General features: G+C 35.3%; 1 protein-coding gene across 1 annotated transcript in view; it reads left to right on the forward strand.

Moving 5' to 3' along the window:
• LOC123537000 (tetraspanin-18-like) overlaps positions 1-26,116 on the forward strand; it is a 44,919-nt gene extending 18,803 nt beyond the window's left edge. Inside the window, exons 2-8 of the mRNA XM_053528713.1 lie at positions 5,076-5,180; positions 12,120-12,329; positions 12,712-12,786; positions 15,279-15,470; positions 17,155-17,292; positions 18,173-18,256; positions 19,807-26,116. Coding sequence (XP_053384688.1) covers positions 5,121-5,180; positions 12,120-12,329; positions 12,712-12,786; positions 15,279-15,470; positions 17,155-17,292; positions 18,173-18,256; positions 19,807-19,869 — 822 coding nt within the window. The 5' untranslated portion in view covers positions 5,076-5,120 and the 3' untranslated portion in view covers positions 19,870-26,116. The remainder of the gene's footprint in view (positions 1-5,075; positions 5,181-12,119; positions 12,330-12,711; positions 12,787-15,278; positions 15,471-17,154; positions 17,293-18,172; positions 18,257-19,806) is intronic.
• The last annotated feature ends 1,601 nt before the right edge of the window (positions 26,117-27,717 follow it).

Genomic DNA, 27,717 nt, shown 5'->3' on the forward strand with positions numbered 1-27,717 from the left:
ATAGGAAAATCTTAAAAAATCTTCTTCTCAGAAACCAGAAGCCCTAGAGCTTAGTTATTTGACATGTAGCATTGCCTAGTGGACCTCTACTAAAGTTGTTCAAATCATGACCCCCAGGGTCAAATTGACCCCGCCCCAGGGGTCACTTGATTTTACATAGATTTCTATAGGAAAATCTTCAAAAAAAATTAAAAAATAAACCAGAAGGCCTAGAGCTTAGATATTTGACATGTAGCATTGCCTAGTGGACCTCTACAACATTTGTTCAAATCATGAAAATTGACCCCGCCCCAGGGGTCACTTGATTTTATACAGGAAAATCTTTAAAAATTTTCTAAAAATAAACCAGTAGGCCTAGATCTTAGATATTTGACATGTAGCATTGCCTAATAGACTTCTACAAAAAAATTTCAAATCATGACCCCCGGGGTCAAACTGACCCCGTCCTATGGGGTTACTTGATTGTACATAGAAAAATCTTCAAAATTTTCTAAAAATAAACCAGAATGCCTAGAGCTTAAATATTTGACATGTAGCATTGCCTAGTGGACCTCTACAAAATTTGTTCAAATCATGACCCCCAGGGTCAAATTGACCTCGTCCCATGGGGTCACTTGATTGTACATAGAAAAATCTTACAAATTGTCTAAAAATAAACCAGAAGGCCAAGAGCTTAGATATTTGACATGTAGCATTGCCTAGTGGACCTCTACAAAATTTGTTCAAATCATGACCCCCGGGGTCAAAATTGACCCCCGCCCCAGGGGTCACTTGATTTTATATAGGAAAAACTTAGATATTTGATATGTAGCATTGCCTATTAGACTTCTACAAAATTTGTTCAAATCATGACCCCCGGGATCAAACTGACCCCGTCCCATGGGGTTACTTGATTGTACATAGAAAAATCTTCAAAATTTTCTAAAAATAAACCAGAAGGCCTAGAGCTTAGATATTTGACATGTAGCATTGCCTAGTGGACCTCTACAAAATTTGTTCAAATCTTGAACCCCAGGGTCAAATTGACCCAGCCCCAGGGGTTACTTGATTGTACATAGGGAAATCTTCATAAATTTGCTAAAAATAAACCAGAAGGCCTAGATCTTAAAGCTTTAGCTAAGAAATTTGTTCAAGCAAGCAACTCTACTCAGGTGAGCGATATAGGGCCATCATGGCCCTCTTGTTTCTTTCATCAGAAATGTTACAGGCTTGCTCCTTAAGCTTAGGCTTTTATTACCTGTATGTTTATAGTATTTTGGTAGTCATGATTTAGGCAGGCCAGAATCCAGTTAGTTTATACTAATATTTATTGTTGCTCGATTGTAATGAAAGACTTTGAGCTTATTTGAACCAGTTTAGAACCGGCTTCGATGAATAACTAGTACTGCTGTCATAAGTAGGTGTGGTCATGACCCCAGTGTGGGTGGTACCCAAAGTCTCCTCCCCCTCCACCATAGAGTTGATCGGCCAACACCATATATAAAATCCAGCTGCCAGCATGACTAAAAAAAAAGAATCTGCAATAAGACATTGTAGGTTTTCCTAATCTAATTAAATGATGGTACATAAACTGGCTTCATTCTAATCAAAGACTCCATTCTTCATATTGATTAACCATCACTTAATTATCCTCCAGGCTCCGCTGGCTATATACATATACCACTAATTACTGGGATAGCTCAAGATTGCAAGATATATAAATAGAACTTTTTTTCTTGAGCTCCATCAATCTGTTTGTGTCTTTTATTGATAAGAATCTGTTCTAGAGGGGATTCTGATGTATTACATTTTTTATGAGAAGTCTTCAGTTGTTAAGCTTTGAGGAAATTGTTGTCAGCGGTCTTAAGTACTGACAGAGGGATAGTTAAAGCAGTAAAATGAAATTTGTATTTCACTGGTTTAGATGAGTTCTGTTTGAGGTTAAACAGGCCTCATTTTATTCATTTAAATGTATAACTATAAATGAAATTGAGAAGAGAGTTTTTTTTTGCAGTAAATAAAATGTGACTCTTTTCTGCCCTACAGTGTCAATTCCAATATAACAAGTGTTAATCAATTTTCCCCACAAATGACTACACAATTTAACTTCTCATCATTGCCCACAATAGAGGTGAAGGAATGAACCAAACTACCCCCTGAGCTATCATTCTGCTTAGACTATTTTTACAGCGCCCCTCAGCATTATACATTGTTGACCATTTTTAGCTCACCTGTCACAAAGTGACAAGGTGAGCTTTTGTGATCGCGCAGCGTCCGTGTGTCCATCCGTGCGTACGTAAACTTTTGCTTGTGACCACTCTAGAGGTCACATTTTTCATGGGATCTTTATGAAAATTGGTCAGAATGTTCCCCTTGATGATATCTAGGTCAAGGTCGAAACTGGGTCATGTGCGTTCAAAAACTAGGTCAGTAGGTCTAAAAATAGAAAAACCTTGTGACCTCTCTAGAGGCCATACTTGTTAATGGATCTTCATAAAAAATGGTCAGAATGTTCACCATGATGATATCTAGGTCAAGTTCGAAAGTGGGTCACGTGTCGTCAAAAAGTAGGTCAGTAGGTCAAATAATGAAAAAACCTTGTGACCTCTCTAGAGGCCATATTTTTCATGGGATCTATATGAAAGTTGGTCTGAATGTTCATTTTGATGATATCTAGGTCAAGTTTGAATCTGGGTCACGTGCCTTCAAAAACTAGGTCAGTAGGTATAAAAATAGAAAAACCTTGTGACCTCTCTAGAGGCCATACTTTTGAATGGATCTTCATGAAAATTGGCCAGAATGTTCACCTTGATGATATCTAGGTCAGTTTAGAAACTGGGTTACGTGCCGGAAAAAACTAGGTCAGTAGGTCAAATAATAAAAAAAACCTTGTGACCTCTCTAGAGGCCATATTTTTCATGGGATCTGTATGAAAGTTGGTCTGAATGTTCATCTTGATAATATCTAGGTCAAATTCAAAACTAGGTCAGCTGCTGTTAAAAACTAGGTCAGTAGGTCTAAAAATAGAAAAACCTTTTGATCTCTCTAGAGGCCATATTTTTCAATGGATCTTCATGAAAATTGGTCAAAATGTTCACCTTGATAACTAGATAAAATTCGAAAGTGGGTCACGTGCGGTCAAAAACAAGGTCAGTAGGTATAAAAATAGAAAAACCTTGCAACCTCTCTAGAGGCCATATTTTTCATGAGATCTTCATGAAAATTGGTGAGAATGTTCACCTTGATTATATCTAAGTCAAGTTCAAAACTGGGTCACATGCCTTCAAAAACTAGGTCATTAGGTCAAATTATAAAAAAACCTTATGACCTCTCTAGAGGCCATATTTTTCAATGGATCTTCATGAAAAATGGTCAGAATTTTTATCTTGATGATATCTACTTCAAGTTCAAAACTGAGTCCCATGAGCTCAAAAACTAGGTCACTATGTCAAATAATAGAAAAAACGACATCATACTCAGTTCAAAACTGGGTCCTTTGGGGACAGGTGAGCGATTCAGGACCATCATGGTCCACTTGTTTTTCAAAATTCAGAAAGAGACTGATCAAGTTTTCTTGAAATTTGAGCTCAAAGAAATCAGAATAAAGAAACAAAGTTTTAAAACACATTTTCCTTTTTACCAAAAATATGCCTTTAGAAAATGAACTTTGCCTACCATAAAGTAGTTCTAGAATTTTCACAGAAATGCTGTTAGAAATGCAGTCCTAATTCCCTCGCTGAATAAAATGTATAATGAGCCGTCTTTGATGCTGGCAATAAAGCAGTGTAATAAGTTTTTAATGTATAATTGTCTCATTTGTATTGTTGCCAAGCATTTTCAATGAATAATCATGACAATGGTAAATGCTACATTGTTACTAAATTGCTATTTCATGGGTTATATTTTCCCTATTTTTAGAAGGCTTGCGGCTTTAGTATGAAACGAAAGCACAGGAGTTTTAGTTTCTGTTATAGGCTGATTCACAGTGTTGAAAAATTAAAGCTTGTTTGAATAAGTTTTATAAAAAAAATGCTGCTTTCTTAGGAGGTCTGTCTGGATGCTTTCCATAACTGAATGTATGTTTCCCATTTTCTAGACCTTATTGAGGTTAATGGAGGCTATTAGGCCACTTTTCTGTTTTAATCATCATCAGAATCTCTTGGTAGAAATAATCATACTGTCTTGTACAATGAACACCTTATATGGTATTGTCGGTAAGTGCATATTGTTGACTGAATGAATTTTACTTCTGAACGAACTTCCGCAAAAATGATAAAGAAATACTTTTATCATGACTGTTATATTATCATACTTCCTGGATGGTCCTGTTGTCAAACAAATTCAGGGCCTCAATGCGAAACTAGTCTATCTGCTTCTTTTTCTATATACACATAGACTAGTTTCGTGTTGAGGCCATGATACGTGAAAAACCTCAACTTTCCTGTCACCATAATACCAGGAGTGTGTTAAGAGTTGTGACAGATTTTTATTATTCTTTTACTCATTTTACTGGTAAGAATTTAAGAATGTATTGCACTCTTTCAAGAGACTTTAAAGGAGCATGCGTCTAGATTTCTGTCAGTTCTTTTGAAATTAAAAAAAAAGAGGATATTTTGTTATTAAAAGTAAGAAATTAATAAAAAAGGAAATGATTCCGCAGTCTTCAAAATAGTGTTGTGCAGTAAAAAGTGATGTTAAATAGAGGAACTATCTATAGACTGATGTACTAATTTGATATGAGAGCTGCTGTAAGCAAACTAAGTGGTATGGCCAGTATGGATCCATACTGTTGCTTGCTTATCAGTAACATAGAGGTACTGAAACTGATAAACAAATTTAACAGTATGGATGTGCTCTGCTCCGACTATCCTTGCTGGTTGCAAAGTCCTGATGTTGGTGTTAGCACAGGGGCGCTCATATGAAATTAAGAAGAAAAAAAGTAGTATTCATTCTGGAAGTATACAGCTTATATCAAAAAGAAAAGATTAAGGAACATACTTCACCTGTGAGAGATATAGCTAATTTTTCTGAGGAGTTAAGGAATTTATGACAGTTATAAATGAGAGATTTTATGCAAATTTTTCATATGATTTCAGATATCTAGTTCTTTGAAAGATTAAGATCTGTGAGAGAATACAACAATGGGGTTCTGTGGAGGTTGTGCCAAGGCATTGCTGATTATTTTCAACTTCATATTCTGGGTGAGTTTAAACAGCATTCTGTTCTTATCTAGTGAGTTTAATTTCTAAAGTTTATTCCTGTTTATCGAATATACTTTTTATATAACATAGAAGAAATTATGAAATTATATTTCATAATAATTTAATTTCATAATCATAACTATACAAATGTTTCATAATCATATAAAGTCTGCAATTAGTTTTATGGACTGGTCTCCTCACCATTTGTTCATGAAATATAAATTATTATGAAATATAATTTCATGATTTATTGTATAGAAAACTTGTGTGTTTTTTGTTTGTATTGGAATAACCTTCAAGTCATCATCATGTCAATTTGATTCACCCAAAACAGCATACAACCAGCCACACAAGCAACAAGAATAAAAATTCAATTCTGTTTTTGACCAATTTTGCATTTTAAGTCATAGTGGCATACTGTAGCAACAACAAAACAATGCCTATATTATTTTCTAATTTGTTATATAATTTGATAGTGTTGCTTGTTAAAGATAAGGTAGCAGGATCACTCTATCTGTAACAGTAATTAAGTACAATTTTCCAAAGTTTATCTAGATTTTCTTTGCTTACAGAACTCTCAAATTTAGATCTTTTGCGTTACCTATCTTGCAAGAACAACCGAAAGAAATGTTGATTGCTTAGTGAGTTGCCTGTATAGAAATGACATATTTTGCAACAAAGTTGAACTGAATTGGTCAAATATAAAAAATCTGAAATATAGACTTAGGCTTAAGAACCCCAAATATTCAATTTCTCATAACCATGAAGGTACAGGTATGCAGATCCAACCATAGTAATGCTGTAACGTATGATCCTCCATTTGAGCACTTAAGTACTACTAGATCTCTCAAGGATTTGTTTTGCTACAGTTATATTAACCCTTAGCCTGCTGCCCCGGCCGCAAATGATTCTTCCTTTGTGATCAGGGCAGATCAAGATCAGCCTGCATGTCCGTGCAGTCTGATCGTTGTCTGCACTGTTCCCTATTCAGTCAGTAAATTTTCAGCGAACACCCCTTTGAATGATAAGTGGTACTGCCCAGATTGAATGATAGACCAGTCCATTTTAGAAATATAGCAGCGTAAGGGTTGATACTTACCTTGGTTGTGATAATTATAGTTACTAGTGTCATAATGAGGAAGGAACATTGTGCAACCTGCTGTGCTATAAGAAAGATAAGGCACAGTTGTTCTAGGGAATGTAATCTTAGATCTGTTATTGCAACTAAAGGGTTGTCATATTAAATAAACAGAATGATTAGCTCAGTATCAAGGAAGAACCAACATTTCCTGAAGAATCAAAGCAAACTGGATGAAAATTGCTTTAAAGTTAGTTCCTATTCCTTTCATGGTTGGATAGCATTTAACATAAGAATACCAGTATAAGGTTTAACCATACAAGTAACAAGAGCTGTTTATGAAACACTTATGCACCCAGTGATGGCCTATCCCATTTTCAGTCCCTAGATCACAGTGACCTTGACATTTACTTATTTGCCCCAACATAATAGGGGCAATCTACTAACCAAAGGAAATCATTCTGTAAAGTTTGTGGACTGTAAAGTAAAGTATTCTGTAGTTGCGGAGTGGCAACTTTTTCACTGTGACCTTGAACTTTGACCAACTGATTCCCAAAACACTTCGGGCCATCTACTGACATTGGGCATTTATACTATGAAGATTAAAGTGCTTAGGGGAAAGAGTTCTCTAGTTACTGAGCAGAAACCATTTTTTGTCTGGATGCCACTGGGACCTTGAACTTTGACCTGGTAACCTCGAAAAACAGGGAACGTCGACCTACCACAGGCAGTTATTCGAAGAAAAATGTCTGTAGGTTAAAGCTTTCTTAAACATATTTAGCAGAAACTGTTTTTAGTCTCCAGGTTACTCTGACCTTGACCTTTGATGCACTGACCCTAGTATTAATAGGGGTCATCTATTCAATGTAATTAAATTGTGTTGAGGTTCAAAACAATATTAGATGAGCAGAGAGGTTGTGTCAGACTAATCTTGTCTACTCAAAAACTGAGTTTTTGCCGCTGTTTTTAAAGTAACTCTTTTTGACCTTTCGAAATGCAAGACAAAGGTTAGGACTGAATCATGGTGAAGGTCATTGTTTCTAAAAATAGAAATAATGTTTGATTAAGTATAGAAAGCAGCAAGAATGTTCTGGCTGGACAAGTTAATCTGTACTTGTAATGTTGGTTTAAGCAGAATAGGTGGACCCAGAAATTTATCTATTATCAATGCAGGTCACTCCTGTGTCAAAGGTCAAGGGATGTAACAATGATTTATACATTGTTCATTTAGAGACTCACTTAGCAATCTTTCATTACAAATGTAGCAGCAAAAAGGTGACTTAATTTTGTGAAACATTTTGAATTTCTGTGTATAAAAGTGGTAACAAGCTACATGAGGGTTTTTTTGTTTAGTTTATAAAGGTTATTGTGTGACCTAAAATAGTGTACTCAGCCATTAAAAGGTCACGAAACATGTTTTTGTATGTTTTATTCCTAGTTTAAAGTGAAATTTATTTCATGTGAAAGTTTGAGGAATGTTTTTGCTTGTTGAGAGCACTGTTTTGTCTTCATATTAAGCTTTATGTTTCTACTGGACATAGTTTGTCTTTAAATTGTTCAGTATACCTACCGCTGTTTACATTCTAACATTTTCTTCTGCATGCATGTCATGCAAAAAGCCCTCCATTGTACAATTGTATTTATTAAGGTAGGGCTTGTCACAGATGGTGAATCAATGTTACGGTCACATACCAGTGGTTATTTCATGTACAGCGGCAATAGATTTTTATTCATGTGGTGCCAGATGTTAATGTTGTTCGATATTAAATCAATATGGAAATCGAAGTATTACTGTGCCCTCCCCCCACCCCCATCCACCCACACACACACACACACTCCCCCCACTGTACACTGTCAATTCATCTGTATGGCTAAGGTCAATGCCAAAATGGCCTTAAAATGTGACTGAAAACGGTTTTCACTCAATAACTTACGAATTAGTCTACATTCATCAAACTTCGTAGCATGTTTTTCCTGTGGTCAGCAGATGACCCCTAACATTTTGGGGAACAGTGGGTCAAAGGTCAAAGTCACAGTGACTGCAAGACTGAAAGATAGTTTTAGCTCAATGAATAGGATTGTTGCCTGTAGTCAGTAGATGACTGTCAGATTGTTTATAAGGTCATTTGGCCAGATGTCAAGGTCAGAGCATACATAATAACACACACACTTGTCGCTGACAAGCCATCATGGGGGGCATGTGTTTTACAAACAACTCTCAAAAGTAGATTCATGTATTTATATCAACAGCATTAACAACATATGCATCAATGAAGTACAAAATGTGGGACAAAAATTTAATTTGACTCATTCATGTGTTGCTGGCATATCAAGTTGTTATATACAATGAAACCGAGAACCAGTCTCAGCCCTTAAATACTGCTTAATATGTCACTGAAAAAAGGTACAAAAAAGAATATTGCACCAGTTATTTTGACACCTTCAAATGCTCAAATTCTATCACAAGTAATGACTTAAGGGTGATGGCAGTGGAGTTCCAATCCTTCAGTCTTGTGAAAAAATTTCTACCCTAGCAACCAAGCATTTGACAGACTAAGTTATACTTATGACAAGCACAGCTGTGAATGACACTATTTGAAGATGTTTGCCTGGTGTATGACATTGTGTGCTTTGGATTTAGTTATGTGGGTTTCCAAGGATGGTTAAACCGCTGTAATCAGATTTCAAAGGGACGATTCTTGTGTTCCTAGGTCCTGTTAAACTCAGTTATCTTTTCAACTTAAAAGTCATTTTGTATTGTGTTTCTCCCAAGGTACTGAAGGAATGAGTTGTGTTTCATAGTTTTATATTTTCATTACTCTCAGTTGGTCTGTTTATTGAATCTTTACACAGAATTTATGAAATTCAATCCATTTTACACATGATATTGTGCAGTTATGAAAGATCAGATGCAATACCAGTCAGATTTTAATACCCCCACTGGTATATAATGATTGAACTGTCTGTCTGTTTGTTTCCCTCCATACAAACCAGACTGCCCACAGTCCACATTAATGTCCCGATTAAGTTCATACTCACACTCAACAATCCTAAATGTGGCAAGCCCTACAAACTGACCTACCGGTATATATTAAAATGACTTCAAATGACCCTCATACGACCTTCACCATGAGCTTAAAACCTTAATAAACAACATTATTTGTCTTACAGCTCACATAAGTAGCATAATTTATTTCATACTCACTCTCAGCAAACCAATATAGCAGGACCTACAAACTGAACTTCATAGGTGACCTTGACCTTTGCATGATCTTCACCTTTAAATGTAAAACCTCAAAAAACAACACCTTTGGTCTCTAAGCCCTCATTAATGACCAGATTTAGTATTACTTACATTCAACAGGCCTAGTGGCAAGACCTACAAACTGACCTATATAAATGACCTTTGGCACTCACTTGATCTTCAGCTTCAAACTTGAAGAACATTTTTTAAAACGCAACTCATGGTTTCTTTAAAGGTAGCCTGGCTAGAAGTCCGCCAAGGAATGGATGTGGATAATACAAAACAATATTAGTCCGCCGAGCTTCTGTAACTTCGGTTTCTGAGAAAAGTGTCACAGTTTTCTGTATAATTTCATGGAATCATCATCATAATGCATGTACAACAAATCTGTATGATTTATTAATTTTATACAAATCACACATAACTAATGCCCAGTTCGAGGCAGTGAGTGTTTAAAACCTGATTGCATTTTATTAATAAAATGGATTTCAAAAGATTATTAATTTAATGATTCAATTTCCAACAATTATTCTGTACTGAAACTCCTTTAGCCTACTGGCAGCAAGTGATTCTGCCTTGTGACCATTGCAGACCATGATCAACCTGCATATCCATGCACTTTTCAATGAATAAATTTTCAGTGAACACCCCTTTGAATAATAAATGGTAGGGGTGACTATTGAGGCCAATTTTGACTATTGCAATACTATTGATATTGCTTAAAAACTATTGCGATACTATTCTATTGCAGGTTACTATTGCAATACTATTGCAATAGTTATCGGCCATCCTATTTTATACAGTAAAGCTACCAACTGGCATTGTTACACAGTGTAAGAGACGGCACTGTTTATAATTGCTGTTAACACACATTGAGATGTTTGTATAAATGAAATGGACAGAAATAATTCTAACATTAAATATTTCTTGACTTCCTTAGCTTTGGAACAATAAGTAAAACAATAAACCTATGCAAGGTATACTCAAACGAATCGGCCATTTTGTTGCGAGTGTCAACATGTTTAATAACCCAAAGCATCGAAAAAGACGAAAATTAACGGATCGGTTTAAGGTTTACCAGCACTAAATGAAGGGCCCTACCGAACAGTTTGCTGTATAATACAAGTATCGTTCTTTCTCCATGTCCATAGTACATTTTCTGATCTAAGATTAACAGGTTATTTAAATATATTTAATCAAAGTTTCTAAGAAACTAAATTTATTAATTATCTCCAGACTTCTCAGTCCTTTATGGTAGTTAAATTCCGTGAGGGTAATTATTGTAATGGAGACGTAAACATTTTCCGAGGCGCAAATGAAAGCTGGCTCTGTTTCTTGGTTTATAAATTATAAATTATTTCTGTATTTACTAAAATTTCAAAACTATCGAAACTATCGATTGTTAAAGGAACTATCGGCGATTGTTATCGGATCGTGACTTTTCTATTGATGCATGCTATCGGGACACTTAGTATCGCAATGCATCGATAGTTCGATGTATCGTTACACCCCTAATAAATGCACAAATTCAGTGATGGACCAGTCCACTTTAGAAATTCAGCAGGCTTAAGGTTAAAAGTAACAGCATTTATTTCATATTTGTACTAGTTTAATATTGTTATAAAAGTGTTGGTCCATAATTATTATTCTCTGGCCTTTCCTGACATGCCATTTGTGTAAATTAATGCTGAGGTAATGTTTTGTTTCACAGCATATGTCACAATTATATTGACTGAAAATGCTGTTGATTTACATATACACGTATAAATAACACATAACAAGCCATATATATAAATAACACATAGCAAGCCATATCGGAAGAAATGATCAAGTTCATTAGAAATATTGAGTATTCTAATGGAGGATAATATCGAGACAGGTCTAAGTGCCTATATTAATTAAGAAGTACTCCGACTTCTTTCGCATTCACCCCTCGATATATATATTCTTCCACAAAGGATTGCAAAAACGGCCTTAATATGTAGTGTTTCCTCATTTGTCATATATGTCATTGTTGTTTGTATATATTTGCACACCACTTGTCTTAAGTTTTTGTCATGTCATATCTTAAATAGAGTGACACACCTACACTGTTCTCCATTCATAACACATGATTAAAACATTGTGTTTAATTGCTCAATAATTGTACAATTTAATTGTTATACTTGATGTTATTAATTGTTTTCATGAAAATGGGCTGGCCCATGGTGTATAATACCCATAATACATGTATGAACTTTCAGGCATTTTTGGGAATTGGTTCAGTACTGGTCAGACTGGAATTTTTTTAGTTGGAAAAACATGTAAAATGGGTAAAAATGAGTCACAAAAGCATGCCATGACAACATTAAAGTTAGTAATTTGGTAGTTTCTGGCAGTCCAGGGGAGGTTATTTTACAAGACTTCTCGGTAAGAAGACTGCTTTGCTTTAAAAAAGTACCAACATATTTTAAGCCATTGTCTTGATGTCTTCAAAGGAGTAACATCCCTTAATAACAGAATAGCAGAATTAGTAACATATAGAATTTCAAAATGTGGCTAGAGAAACTTACTAGATTCAGCAGGCAGTTTCATATATTATAAACAGCACAGTAAGACATTTACTATACATTTTCAGCTGTCTGGGGCAGCCATCTTAGGTGTGGGAGTATGGATGATCGTGGACAAGAACATTGGCAGCTATTTCGAGGTTCTTAATTTGGACACACATGATCAGTTCTTCAAATATGCAGCATACATTCTAATAGCATTTGGAGTATTTGTCTTTCTGGTTGGTTTCTGTGGATGCTGTGGAGCAATCAGGGGAAGTAAATGCCTACTGGGATTGGTAAGCTAGAGTGATTTCCCTCGAATATATAAATTAAATGTATATTCCATTCAGTCTTGCAGATCCAAATATATGATTGAAAAAGTATTTTCAGCAGATATCATTGGCATATCTTGATGTGGTAATTTTTGTGAGGATTTTGACCATTAATTATTAGCTCAACTAAGTACAGTCAGACCTTTTCACAATGTAATTGTAATTTAATTAATTATATACATTTTAAAGTAATTGACCCCAGGTCTGAGTACAAAATTTGGTTCATATTTGAAATAATAATGTTCAAGGTTAGAGCTTTTATAAAAAACACCAAAATTGTTGCAGCTTGATTAAGCTGCTATTCTCTGTCGCATCCCAACATTGAGTATAATTTGTTTATTTTCAGTACATTTTCTTCTTGGTACTCATATTTGCTGGAGAACTTTGTGCAGGAATCCTGATGATTGTCTACAAAGTTGAGGTAATTGCTTTATACTATATGTCAGATTTTCTGATTGGTCACAAAGTTCAGGCTGTTACCATTTGTCATATATCCTAAACAATAGTGTAAATAAAGTATGTGCAGAAGTTCAAACAACTCTCTAACATATGTGATGGAAAAAATTATCTGACAACAACATTGAGATAAATTGTGTTCAGAAATTTGTGTGATTGTCGTTTTTTTTTCTGCCCAATAACTCTGTTCTTGTTCAACTCAGGCAAGATTGTAAGGGATTATAAGCTCTCTGTATATGTGTTTTTAGCTCACCTTGTACTTTCGTGACTGCTTGATGTCCGTCGTGCGTCAACAATTTGTAAAAAAATCTTCTTCTTGAAAACCACTGGGCAGAATTACAACAAACTTCACAGGAATGATCCTTGGGTGGCCCCCCTTCAAAATTGTTCAAAGAATTAAATTCCATGGAGAACTCTGGTTGCCATGGCAACCGAAAGGAAAAACTTTAAAAATCTTCTTCTAAAAAACCAGAAGCCCTAGAGCTTAGATATTTGGTGTGAAGCATTGCCTAGTGGACCTCTACCAAATTTGTTCAAATCATGACCCCGGGGTCAAAATTGACCCCACCCCAGAGGTCACTTTATTTTACATAGGAAAATCTTAAAAAATGAAAGCCCTAGAGCTTAGATATTTGGCATGTAGCATTGCCTAGTGGACCTCTACTAAAATTACTCAAATCATGACCCCGGGGTCAAAATTGACCCCGCCCCAGGGGTCACTTGATTTTACATAGGAAAATCTTCAAAAATTTTCTAAAAATAAACCAGAAGGCCTAGAGCTTAGATATTTCACATGTAGCATGGCCTAGTGGACCTCTACAAAATTTGTTCAAATCATGACCCCTGGGGTCAAAATTGACCAAGCCCCACGGGTCACTTGATTTTACATAGGAAAATCTTAAAAAATCTTCTTCTCAAAAACCAGAAGCTCTAGAGCTTAGATATTTGACATGTAGCATTGCCTAGTGGACCTCTACTAAAGTTGTTCAGATCGTGACCCCGGGGTGAAAATAGACCCCGACCTAGGGGTCACTTGATTTTACATAGGAAAATCTTCAAAATTTTTCTAAAAATAAACCAGAAGGCCTAGAGCTTAGATGTTTCACATGTAGCATTACCTAGTGGACCTCTACAACATTTGTTAAAATCATGACCCCCGGGGTCAAAATTGACCCCGCCCCAGGGGTCACTTGATTTTACATAGGAAAATCTTTAAAAAAATTCTAGAAAGCCTAGATCTTAGATATTTGACATGTAGCATTGCCTAGTAGACTTCTACAAAATGTGTTCAAATCATGACCCCCGGGATCAAATTGACCCTGTCCCATGGGGTTACTTGATTGTACATAGTAAATCTTCAGAATTTTCTAAAAATAAACCAGAAGGCCTAGAGCTTAGATATTTCACATGTAGCATTGCTTAGTGGACCTCTACAAAAAATTTTCAAATCTTGACCCCCCAGGGTCAAATTGACCCAGCCGCAGGGGTGTACATAGAGAAATCTTCATAAATTTGCTAAAAATAAACCAGAAGGCCTAGATCTAGATGTCCCCTGGGGTTACTTGATTGTACATCGAGAAATCTTCCAAAAAAATTCTAAAAATCATCAGTTTGACATTTGAAACATGTAGCTCATATTACTCAGGTGAGAGATCCAGGGTCATCATGACCCTCTTGTTAACTGATAAGAACATATATATTTACAGCAAAACTGATATGAGCAGTGCCATGAGAAAACCAACATAGTGGGTTTGCGACCAGCATGGATCCAGACCAGCCTGCGCATCCGCGCAGTCTGGTCAGGCTCCATGCTGTTCGCTTTTAAAGCCTATTGGAATTGGAGAAACTGTTAGCGAACAGCATGGATCCTGACCAGACTGCGCGGATGCGCAGGCTGGTCTGGATCCATGCTGGTCGCAAAGCCACTATGTTGGTTTTCTCATGGCACGGCTCATATGTTCTTTCAATAAAATGTATGATTGAAGAAGTTTTTGATTTTTATTGATAGAACATGACTGTATGAACAATTAATCTAATAATGTACATGCATTAATGATAGTCTGCACATACATTTTTTGTAACATTTAACATTTAAAGGTGGCCCATCACATTTAAGCAATGTTTTATGACATTTTTCACTTTTCATATATTCTTTTAGAGATCTATATAAGAAACAAAAGGACCCATTATATCAATGTAATTTCTAGTGTCACATTTTCATTTGTTTAACATCAGGGCATTAAACACTTGGAGCCAAAAGGCAAGCTTTAAAACTGTGTGTTGCTTTAGAATCAATTTATTTTCAATCTATCTTGATTGCGCAATAAATTTTTAAAATTCAAAATGAATAAAGCAGTTGATGAACATAAGTAAGTGTATAACATTAGATGTTAAAAGTTTTGGACAAATAAATTACTTGACCAAAATTTGATTATCCCCCTTTAACCTTTATTTCAGATTGAAGACAAGTTAGATGAAACATTGACAAAATCTATTAAAGAGAAGTACAGTGAATCAACAACTATCACCAGCTCATGGAATGTTGTTCAAGTTCAGGTACTGTATATATGCCACATTCAAACTGTTCATTCTTTTACATCCTTAAGGGGTGGAGGGGGTTGGGGAGAGGGATGCGACGGAGGAGCCATTTGAAGTCCTGCTAAAAGTAGTTAAAAATATATTTCATAAATTGTTCAAGTGGCTTTTGTTGTAAAGCTAACTAGCATGATTTTTCTGTGAAATATTATTGCAAAGTTCAAATATTATATTCTGTGAAAAGTCCATAAAGCTTTGAAAATTCTGGACAGATACTACAGTGTACATTCTACACACTTGTTTTGACTAAATTGCTTACAATTAAAATAATTAACAGATAAATTTTATTTATTTTGATTATTTTAAATAAAAGAAATAAATCCAAAAAGATATTTCTGTTAATCTTTTATCAGTAATCAAAAGAAAGCGTTAATTACATGAAGGAAAGTGTTATAATTGCTTGCAACATTCACATTAACTTGCATGATACGAATGTAACGCAAGTCTGTGCAATTAGTTCAAAGCGCTTCTTTGATAAATCGTTACGATACTGTTTGGTACGAACTGGAACAAAAAAACCGATTACATCAGGTTCTTAATATCTTTTCATGGCAAAGAATAATGTGTAAAGAAATTTGACTGTGCTTTTCTGTTCTCCCAAAATTGACATTTCTTTTAATATTTCTGAAACCGCCTCGATAGTCCGGTAATAGAGCGTCCACTTCAAGTGCAGGAGATCGTGGGTTCGATCCCCAGCTGTGCGATACCAAAGACCTGAAAAATTGTACCAGTAGCTCCCTTGCTTGGCTCCGAGCATTAAAAAAGGGAAACTGGCCTCTTCTGTCATACCCTCGTAGCGATGGATTCCATCAGGAAAGAGGTGTCAAGAGTGATTAATATAAGTTGTAGAACTTCCTTCACAATCGACCTAAAATAAATTATGTATAAACTAAACCTATTCATGCATGTGATTGAAAGTTAAAACATAATGTTAGTTTACACATCAGGTGTCATAATGTTGACTTTTATTTTAATAAATCTTGCCCTTTTTTGGGTTAGGAAATTTGTCTGAATTGTTGTTTTCTTTGAACATCTCTGAAACCAATGGAGATACTCATTGTGACTTCAGAATGGGTTGTAAAGATCACAAGCCATGGTCATGTAGCAGAACCATAAACTCTCTGACTTTTGTTAATACAAAACCATTTCTCTTTTTGGGCTTTGAAAGTGTCCCGAGAACACAATTTTCTCCAATAATTCTTAAAACATACCCATGAATTGAATTGGAATTCATTTATCTTGTATTATAATGCATTTATACACATCAAGTCAAGTTAGTAATGTTTTATTTCAGTAAAAGTATTCCCCCTTCTTGACTTGGAATCTGTCTATTGCTCTTGGAGAATATGGCAAAATTTTTCTTTACCTTACACAGCTCATTTGCATTTTGAAAATAGTTATTGCCAACTTACTAATGTTTTTTCTTCTTATAAATTTTGTGTTGAGCAGGAGAATAAAGGGTCTGATTTTGAGGCGAGGGGTGAGGGGGGACGGGGACGTGAAATACCAAGATATTGACTCTTATTGGAAGATAACATGAACAACCTCTGTAGAGCAACACCCTTTTGGAGATACAAATATTGACTGTTATGTAGAGGTTGTTGTTCTAGAGAGGTAAATTTGATAGTATATTTCAGCTTAGGGAAATTTTAATGTTGTTATACAGAGGTTTTTTCTTAAGAGAGGGCCGCTGTGGAGAGGTTGTGCTGTATATTATTTTGATCTACGATGATGGGTTTTTGTTGTTTTTCAGGATATCCCTCCCTCTTGTTGTGTCCTTAGCAACAAGGCAGAAGCAGAGGAGAATGCAGAATCAGCTCAGCCCAAAAATGCAACCAAATGCTTTGATAAAGAAGATGGATATTATAATAAGAAGGTAAGGAAGAAAGGTTAATTGATACAGTATGTGTTTAGCTTTAATAATACAACTTTTCATTAAGGAATTGAGGTGGGAAAAATGGAAGTAAGAAAATCAGATTTTTTGTGTCCGAAAAAAACTGCAGAAGAATCTAGAACAAAAACATGCACACTCACAAAAGAAATGATGTCGTCTCATATCATTCTGTACAGTTATGTCATACTTTTTATGCCCCTGAAGAATGCACGGATGGACAGACGCATGAAGAGTGCGATTTTAATATGCATATTAAAATCACACTCTCCATGCGTCTGTCCGTCCGTGCACCTGGTGAATTCTTGTCCGAGCTGTAACTCTGCCATCCGTGAAGAGATTTTTAAATAACTTGGCATAAATGATCAACATAATAAGACGACGTGCCATGCACAAGACCTCTAAGCCTTGCCTGTATCTGCATTTTACTGTTAGGAAAACAAAGACTTAAATAAGTTGAATATAACTCATAATTTTAAATAAGAAACTTAAATCTTCGAAAATATGATGCGACAGGTGCGAGGAGATATTTACCCTGACACCGTTTTCAATACATAGCAGACTGCCAATGACACTAAATTGCATTCATAAAATGTCAGCAAGGCAAGTTTATGCTTTAATGTCAACATAAATTCATTATCAGAGATGTAATAATAACAAAAACTTTGTACATGTACCAGAAAAATGGGGATTTCCTAACAGAAATATGCAGGATAAGTTTGGGTGTGACGGGACAGCAACAGTCAGAAGTTATTACGCTGTCGCAAACGTCCTATTATTTGGACTAGCTTCGGGGGCATTTGTTACCAATAGTGATAGCTCTTGTTAGAACTTACCAATTAGTTATGTATTATTTTCTTTTCAGGGCTGTAAGGAAGGTCTCCTGGACTGGGCAAAGGAACACACAGCTATTTTGATTGGTGTTGGATTTGGCGTAGCATGTTTACAGGTAAAGCACTGCAGGAAATACATAAAACTTTCATGTTTTTCCTATTCTGTAAGTCAAAATTTACTGCAAATTCAGTGACAGGACCACATATTCGGATGCATAATTTTTATTGCAAAATTATGCTTCGATTTTGCCAGTGACTCTTGAAACAGCCCCTCTCAGTTTATTGCAGAATCTGGTTTGACATTGCATATGTGTATGAAATCATTTGAATTCCACTGCTTTGCATAGAGAAATTTTCATGTTAAGGGATAAGATTTTCATTGTTTTGAAATAAGAAACAGACTGCTGGTATATGAACAAAACAATTTAATGAGTTTTACTTCAAAATACATAATTGATATATATTTTGGAATGACGAGAGTTTTGTCATAGACGATAATAGAGTCCAGGGTTTTTTTTGGCCGTTTTTATAGCCGTTATTCGGCTATATTCTCAATGCCAGAAAGTGTGTATTTTTCCCAAAATGAGTGCAAAAATTCCCAATCTACATTCTGAAAAAAATTTCATCAAAATTGCACAAAAATTGACCAAATTATGGACAATTTTGTAATGGAAGTATGTTAAAGAGGTTGTACAATGTGAAACAAGTGTATGAGAGTGCTTAAATGCATCCTTACTATATCCTATGGGACTAAATATTTCCCAATTTAGAACAGTTGTGCGTAAAAACTCCCAATTTTGGGGGTATAGGCTATGTCCCCAAATTAGCTAGAAAAAAACCTGCAGTCAAGCCTGTATTTAGCTGCCAGCTATGGGATCAACATAATTTGGCGCTTAAGACAGGCGGCTGCTTAAGACAGGTTGATATAAGAACAGAAAGCCAATTTGAAAAGTAACCTGACTGGCAGCTTATTACAGGTTGATGCTTAATACAGGTGGTCACTAAGACAGCTTCTTCTGTATATTATTATAAAAGGCAAGGAAACGTTAGCATATTGACTATGGAGTCTGAAGCCCTGAACCAGTATTGGCTCTCAGTCAAGCCTTCTTTCATGCCACCATCTCACTGAATTATAATATGAGCCGTGCCATGAGAAAACCAACATAGTGGGTTTGCGACCAGCATGGATCCAGACCAGCCTGCGCATCTGCGCAGTCTGGTCAGGATCCATGCTGTTCGCTTTCAAAGCCTATTGCAATTAGAGAAACCATTAGCGACCAGCATGGATCCTGACCAGACTGCGCGGATGCGCAGGCTGGTCTGGATCCATGCTGGTCGCAAAGCCACTATGTTGGTTTTCCCATGGCACGGCTCATATCTCAGTAGGTAAAGCACAAGACTGAATGGAAAAGGTGGCAGTTTCAAACAGAGGGAGTTAAATATTTTCAGTGGCATTTTGACAAAACAATGGTGCATCTAAAGTCATACGTTCTCCACCACTGAATCATGTGGAGACATCATATGCCACATGTACTGGTTTTTTCCTCCAAGAGATGTAGACTTTAGCATCTGATGTAAGTTGTAAGCTTGATTCAAAGATATGCCCATTAGAGTAAATATTAAGATTAATGAAATTGATAATTGAAATTAAAATATTTTTTTTCAGATCTTTGGTGTTGTGTTTGCTATCTGCCTGTGCCGACAAGTGGATCGAGAGGAGAAATATTAGCTGTCCCTGTGAATTGTTAAAAGTGACAAAGATGAGAGAATGTTTTTTAAAGGAAATTGGTTATTTTGAAATTGAAAATCTTCAAGTAACAATTTGTATAGATGTGAGGAAAATTGTACATGTCATGTTAATGTTTATCATCTCTAAAAATAACTTGGTGAAATTGTCCTCAATATTGATTAAATGCCAGTCTAGAATTTTTTCTATCATATTTTATTGAATACACCCAAAATTGGAAGTTCAAAGGTACTAAATTTGTTATACTTATCAGGTCTCTGTTTTGTTTTGTTTTGTAATTCAATCTGTAAGGATTATGAGGAATTTCAGTGAGACAAGTCGTATCTGTGTTTCAAGGTTGCTTGATTAACCCTTATTATGTGGGACACGATTGATTCTGCCTTTGCGACCAGTGCAGATCATGATCAGCCTGCACATCCATGCAGTCTGATCGAAATCTGCACTGTTTGCCATTCAGGCATTATCTTTTTGGTATGCACCCGTTTCAACTGTTGATCGTACTGTCCAAATTGAGATAGACAAGTTCATTATAGAAACTTAGCAGGGTAAGGGTTAGAAAAAAAAAAGGTTAACTGATACCATTCATCAAGGGGAGAGCATTTTCGATTGTTTAAGCATTTGTCATGAACTTCCTTGTCTTGTTAGTCTTTTTACCTCATTATTTACATTCTCGAAATATATTTAACCTTTATGTAATATTTATATATATATGTAAATATAGAGGTATATGTACTTAGCATATTTTATACATGTTTTGCTGTTATAGCTAGAGTCATACTACTGCATGCATTTAAACAGAATTTGAAGTATGAAAAATTGCTCTTTCCTTAACTGATACCACAGGCCTTGATTAATGAAACCTTTTGTAAAGGTGTGCCTGATTTCAGCAAGGAAAAAGCTATTCTTACATTGACAATTATATTAACGAAAATGATCAAAAATTTGTTCATTGTTTGGCCAGATGAAAAAAAAATGTAGGTTAAAAATTGTGAAAATTGGTGGTAATTGGTAAACCTGGTATTGAAAAATTATCAGTTTCCCATCTCAGTATGGACTTGGGGCCTCGGTCACTGACAACGAAGCACTTGCCCGTTGCAACTGTTTGTTCTGAACCCAAGCACAGGATGTAGTCTTTTCATGTATGTAAACTGGCTTTTGAAAGGCTCGTGATTCTACCCATGTGCCTGCCTGTGCCGGAAAATAATTCCCAAAGAGACACTTGGGGTCACCCTCTGCTGACATAAGCTGTAAAGGTTCCATAAGATCATGAAAGTGTGGTCCTGATTTGCAATTTAAAACTATTGTAACAATATGGTACTAAAGAGGCAGAATGAAGAGTCCCGGGATGAGGTGATGGGTTGCTGTTAAAGATTATTTGGAGATTTAATACTCAAGTTTGTGTATATCTAGTCTTGATAAAATAGCATTGGCTTTACAATTTTTGAGTATTTATCAGTAGAAAAAATATTATGTAGATTTAGTGCTTTTTCTTCATTCAGTTAATTACCAAGATGGAAGTTTTAAATACAAGAGCCAGTCATATGTACTACATGGTAGATTAGTTAGTACAAGTGTATTTGAATCAACACTTATTCTCCATTCATTGTTGTTAATGCGAGTTGTGTAAGCTTGTTTATTTATCTAGTTTGTCTAGAATGTAGCAGAATTGTTTGTTTTCTTTTGTATTGTTACATCATTAAATTTTACTGGTCTGTAAACATTTTTGAAAGAAAAAATCGGTTTTATGTTTTGGAATTATGGTCTACTGTCATAATTATAGAAATCACTTGAACTTTGCTAGACCTTTAGGCTTTTGAAAGTTTTAATTTAGATCTCCATGTATATAACACATATAAAAGAGTAATAGTTCAAAGGCCGCGACATTTAATTTCCAGTATATTTCCAAACCAAAGAAGTAGTTTTTCCTTGCATTGTATACTCTTTAGAATTAATCATAATGGATGACTGCACATTTCTGCAAAATTCTGTAGGGAAGTGTCAAATTAAAAGAAAAATACTTAATTTTTCAAAGTCTTTAATGGACTTACTGTTATTTTTTGCCATGATCTCCATATTTCTGACTGTGACATATTTATATTTGTTATTTCCTGCTTTTTGATGTATTTATTTGATTGTGAAGAGTCTCTTAGCTTATAAAGGAAAACATGAAGTGGTTAAAACTTTGCTTTTTCATCTCTTATATGATAAGTGTTTTGTTATAATTTCTGACTGGTATCATTCAGACTGGGTGTATGATAAGTCTTTAGGTAAAGTTGCATTTAAAGCTACTCACCCACAGTTTGGGTGAAATTTTTCAACATGTTCATTTCCACCAAGTTTTGTATAGAATATATAATTATATGACACTGAAAACTGGTAAAGTGGGTGTAAATCAAAATTAGATATTGGTAAAAAATGCAAGAAGAACATAAAATTTCTGCAATATTTCAAAAGCATTGCAACAGTTTACTACTGTTTGCACAATATTTTTGATTATTTTAAGAATATCTTGATCTTATGTCAGTAAATTTGTACAGCTAGTCACTTTCAGAGCACTCACTTTTATGGATTTTTGAGAGGAATTATTTTTTGCCTACTATGTATGAGTCAGTCCCATTAACTTGCAAGAACATGTTACAATGTAGAATTTAGGATTATAATTACTCAATTTATATGTATGAAAGTTTACACAAGTTAATATTTATGTCTGTGGCTAAAATGTGTTTATTTATACACTTAAGAATTTTATATACAGTTGAACTTTGTTAGCTCCAACTCGACAGGACAAGCAAAATTTGTTTGAGTTATCGGTAGTTTCAGCCATCATAAAATGTACGTTATAAAGATACTTTGCCGGAATCTGATGATGTTTTCGAGCAAAGGATGGTGTACAAATTTTCTGTGTTTAAAGCGAACAAAGTTTGTTATTGTTTTCGTTTTTTTATGCTTTCATTTTTTTAAAGATCTTCTTCAAGGAAAAGTGTTCATTTATCTGTTGTATATTTTGTTGTCTGTCTGTCTGTCTGCCTCAATTGACAATTTATTACTTGAGTGTTCGAATTTTGCAAACTACCACTACATCTTAAAAATTTTAAGTGATGGCATTTCAGAGAAAATTGAATGTTTGTATCAAAGATATTTCATTTTGTACCATGTATTGAAATTAATTTTGCAGTTGTCATCTGCTTTGAACTAGTGGTTATTCCAGAAAGCTCATATCTGTTACATTTTGCTATAGAGAACAAGTGACAAATCACATTTTAACAGAAGTACACCTGGAAAAAAAACTGCTATTGGGGTGTGTTATTTTATATATGTGTACAGTGGCAGTACATGTATGTATTACATCCATGGCACAACTGCAATGTAAAATGACAATTCTGTAAACTTCATTTATAGCACAGCTATGATCCATGCACAAAAGCAACTGGGATATTCCTTAGTCAGAAAGTTGTAAAGCCAGGTTTGAAGACCAGTCCAACAATTAAAGCGCTTGATTGGTTAATTTTGAGCCAAGGTTTGAAATAGACCAATGGCAAGGCTGCGTTCCTAGAATGGTATCCAAATTTGTAACCTTGCAACCTGGTGTATTAAGCTTATGGACCTGTAATGACATTCAGAAACTTCCATGCAGATACTTATTTTGTGTATGTCATTTAAACATACTTCCGCCATAACAAAAATTTCTTTTTTTAAAGAACACCCGTAGAATGCCAGATTTATACGATTGAATACATAAGGTGAATACGTAATCAAATGGAATATGCAAGTTATCATTATTGTTCCACTACTTGAAGCACAAGAAGAGTGCCATATATAAACCTCATGTGACATTCATATCTGTGGCTTGAGATGTGACATTCTAGTCTATGGAACAACTAGCTTGGAATGCAACATTCATGTCAATGTAACAACCAGCTTTGGATGTGACATTCATATCCCTGTTAGAACTAGGTTGGGATGTAACATTCATGTCAGTGTAACAATCAGTTTGGGATATGACATTCATGTTCATGCTGAAATGAAATGACTTATTGAACATGTTTAGGGCTCTTTATAGTAGGGCAGAAATGACAGAAATTCTTCGTAATTTTTTGATCGCCCAACTTGGGTCCTTTGTTTAATTTAGTTTTTGGTGAATATTTTTAAATCTTTTGTGTGTTTATCAGAATGTTAATTTTCTAAGCCATGATAAACAATTTGGAGACAGAATTTGTGTTCATTTACCTACATCTTATATCTATGTAGACATGATTTTGGTTTAGAGAACTTACAAGCTGTTGAAACAGGTTATAAAACTTGAGTTTGAAGACCAGTCTGAAAACCCTGGCATATGATTGGTCTTTTCTGAGTACACATTTGAAATTGACCAATGGTAAAAATGCATTCATAGACTGGTCTCCAGACTTTGGTTTTATAATTTTTGATCCAGATGCTTTGAGAACAGTCAGTAAGTTTCAAAGACGCTCGCTTTATAAATACATTGTAACTGTAAATATTTCCTCTTTATATTTTTTTGTTATTCTTTCTGTTTTTGCAAGTTGCAGTGTATTAATTTACATAATTCTGTGATCAAAACTGAATTACAAAAACTTAGAAGAATACAAATGCAAGATATCTTCATTTGTTCCTACAACTTACAATTTATTTTATTTCCAATTATTTTAACCATACATATGTTCTTTTTTCTTTTTTTATTGCAGAGGAATGCAGTTAGCAGTTGATATATTTCTCCATCATTTATTTCTCAATCTACTGTAAAATAATACATTTTTGGCTAAAATAGGCCATCCAAAAAAAAAAAAAACTGGGATTTTCATGACTTTCAAGGAAAACAATTTCAGCTTTTGGGAATATTAAACCTAACATTAAACTATTTTTATATTTCAGAGTTTGAAAAATAATGGTCTTGTGACAGTATCTGCTAATGCAGTATTTTCTTTGTAGCTAGATGCAGGTGTTAGTTTAGAATGGTTTAGGGCTGGTAGTGTTTTAAGTGGTGAAAATGTGCCTTTTATGTTAGTAACGATGCAGTTTTTTAGTTTTGTTATTTTACTCATCTTGTTTGCGCACTATTGTACAGATTGGAGCATATTAGTTTGTAACAGTAAAATCTGACTAATACAATTTGAGCCGTGCCATGGGAAAACCAACATAGTGGGTGTGCGACCAGCATGGATCCAGACCAGCCTGCGCATCCGCGCAGTCTGGTTAGGATCCATGCTGTTCGCTAACAGTTTCTCCAATTCCAATAGGCTTTAAAAGCGAACAGCATGGAGCCTGACCAGACTGCGCAGATGCGCAGGCTGGTCTGGATCCATGCTGGTCGCACACCCACTATGTTGGTTTTCCCATGGCACGGCTCATTTCTGCAGTTGAAGCAGACATGTTCTCGATGAAAACAGAAAAACTAGGACATCAGTTAAATGTAATTGTTAAAATTAAGCATATTCTGTACAAAACTTTTACAATTTTTTTTAAGGACAGTAAATTTTGAAATAGGTGTAATTCAGTTGTTTTTTTTTTTTCCTCTTAAATCAAGAACATTGCACAGCTTTCATTTCTTTACCTGCAGTTTTGTGTAAACTTTATATATCTGATTTTACCAAAATACAAGGTTTTTAAGCATTTATAGCATTGAAGTAAAGCTTTTGTAACCAAAAAATGTTGTTCAGACGAAAAAACAAAAATGGCATATATATTTTTTGATACATTCTTGTTACCAGGTGTTATGTTATTTATTAAAGCTACTCATTCATGACTGGGTTGAATTTATTTTTGTTTAAAAATCTGTTTCTGCAGAAATTGGTATAAAATGTTTAAAATTTTCTTATATCGAGAAATAAGCATTTAGGTAATCATGGCTGTAGCATTTCAAATGATCAACTCCCTTTGACAAATGGTCTTGATACTGTGATATCTTGCAAAAAATCATGTTAGTTTGTAACATACGCAATGTTCATACCATTCTTTGAGCACTTTAATAATTTACCGAAATGTTGTGAACGAGTACCTTTAAAAAAAAGAAGAAAAGAATGCCTTAAGTTATAAAAGTTAAAGAATCTCAGTTTGTGTAGGTTACACATTACGTTTCTGGTATACCTGGCCTACTAGTTTTTATCTATTTGTTAGAATTTTGTATGTTGTCTGTTATAAGGATAGTTTATAGAGGTTATTAGTGATTGTATTGTATCTTTTAAGCTGTAGAAATAAAATTTTCTCAAGTACATTTTTGTTCCATTTCTTCTATGACTACATGTATATGTCGGCGAATCAATGATTTACGATGTCTTTTCATTCCAAACAGTTGAAATTTGTTCATTGATCTCGGATAAATCAAACACCACCCTTTGCTCAAAGTCATCGTCCGGTCCCGGTAGAATCCCTATAAATTGTATAACTTTAGAAAGCTCGAACTACCTATAGCTTACAAATCTATATGGTTGCTTTGAGTTCGAGAGAACGAAGTTTGGCTGTATTGGTAGTTCTATTTTGTCTCATCAATGTCAGGGATAATTGGGTGTTGGTTTCAAATGGGGAGACAACAGATACACAACTTACTGAATTAATACAGTATTATTGATACCAGTTGTCTCTAAGGCTACTCAACTCCCTGGAAGGCATAACTCTGATAAAGCTAAGAGTTCCTGGCTAGGTCAGGCTTAAACTGTTGATTCAGTTACTGTCAAACTTCATTTGGTCGAACTCAATGGGACTGGATAAATTTGTTCAAGTTATCAGTAGTATGAGGCATGGAACAAAAGACATACTGAGATTTGCCGGGACTCAATTACGAGTTCGAGCGATGGTGTTCCAATTATCTGAGTTCAGGCGAACAATGTTTGACTGTATTTATAAGTCGTCTATAACAAAGTCTGTTTTCAGCGTTTTCAAACCTCTTCTCATATGAAACGAGCTGTCTCCATAGGATGACACATGCCCCCGATGGCACTTTGAATGAATAGTTATGGCCGATGTTAGAGTTTAGGACCTTTGACCTACGGACCTGAGTCTTGCGCGCGACACATCGTCTTACTGTGCCACACATTCATGCGTAGTTATTTTAAAATCCATGCATGAATGACAAAGATATGGACCGGACACGCCCATCAATGCACTATCATGAAATATGATCTTTAACGTCTAAGTGTGACCTTGACCTTTGAGCTACAGACCTGGGTCTTGCGCGCGACACGTCGTCTTACTGTGGTACACATTCATGCCCAATAATTTTAAAATCCATGCATGAATGACAAAGATATGGACCGGACACGCCCAACTATCATGAAAAATGACCTTTAACGTCCAAGTGTGACCTTGACCTTTGCGCTACGGACCTGGGTCTTGCGCACGACACGTCATCTTACTGTGCTACACATTCGTGCCAAGTTATTTGAAAATCCATCCATGGATGACAAAGATATGGACCGGACACGCCCAACTATCATGAAAAATGACCTTTAACGTCTAAGTGTGACCTTGACCTTTGAGCTACGGACCTGGGTCTTGCGCGCGACACGTCGTCTTACTGTGGTACACATTCATGCCAAGTTATTTGAAAATCCATCCATCGATGACAAAGATATGGACCGGACACGAAAATTGCGGACAGACTGACAGACCGACAGAATGACAGACTGTTCAAAAACTATATGCCTCCCTTCGGGGGCATAAAAAAGGGGACCTCTGTCGAGCTGTTTGGTTTTATTACATTCAGTAGTTTATCAGTGACACTTGGTAAGATCTGAGCCTCCATAAATTTCAAACTTACTTTATTTATAACATTATCTAGATTTAACAGTCAAATATTCTTACCAAATGTCTTGTGGG

The sequence above is a fragment of the Mercenaria mercenaria genome, chromosome 17 (assembly GCF_021730395.1).
Source record: "Mercenaria mercenaria strain notata chromosome 17, MADL_Memer_1, whole genome shotgun sequence".
NCBI classification, from domain to species: Eukaryota; Metazoa; Mollusca; class Bivalvia; order Venerida; family Veneridae; genus Mercenaria; species Mercenaria mercenaria.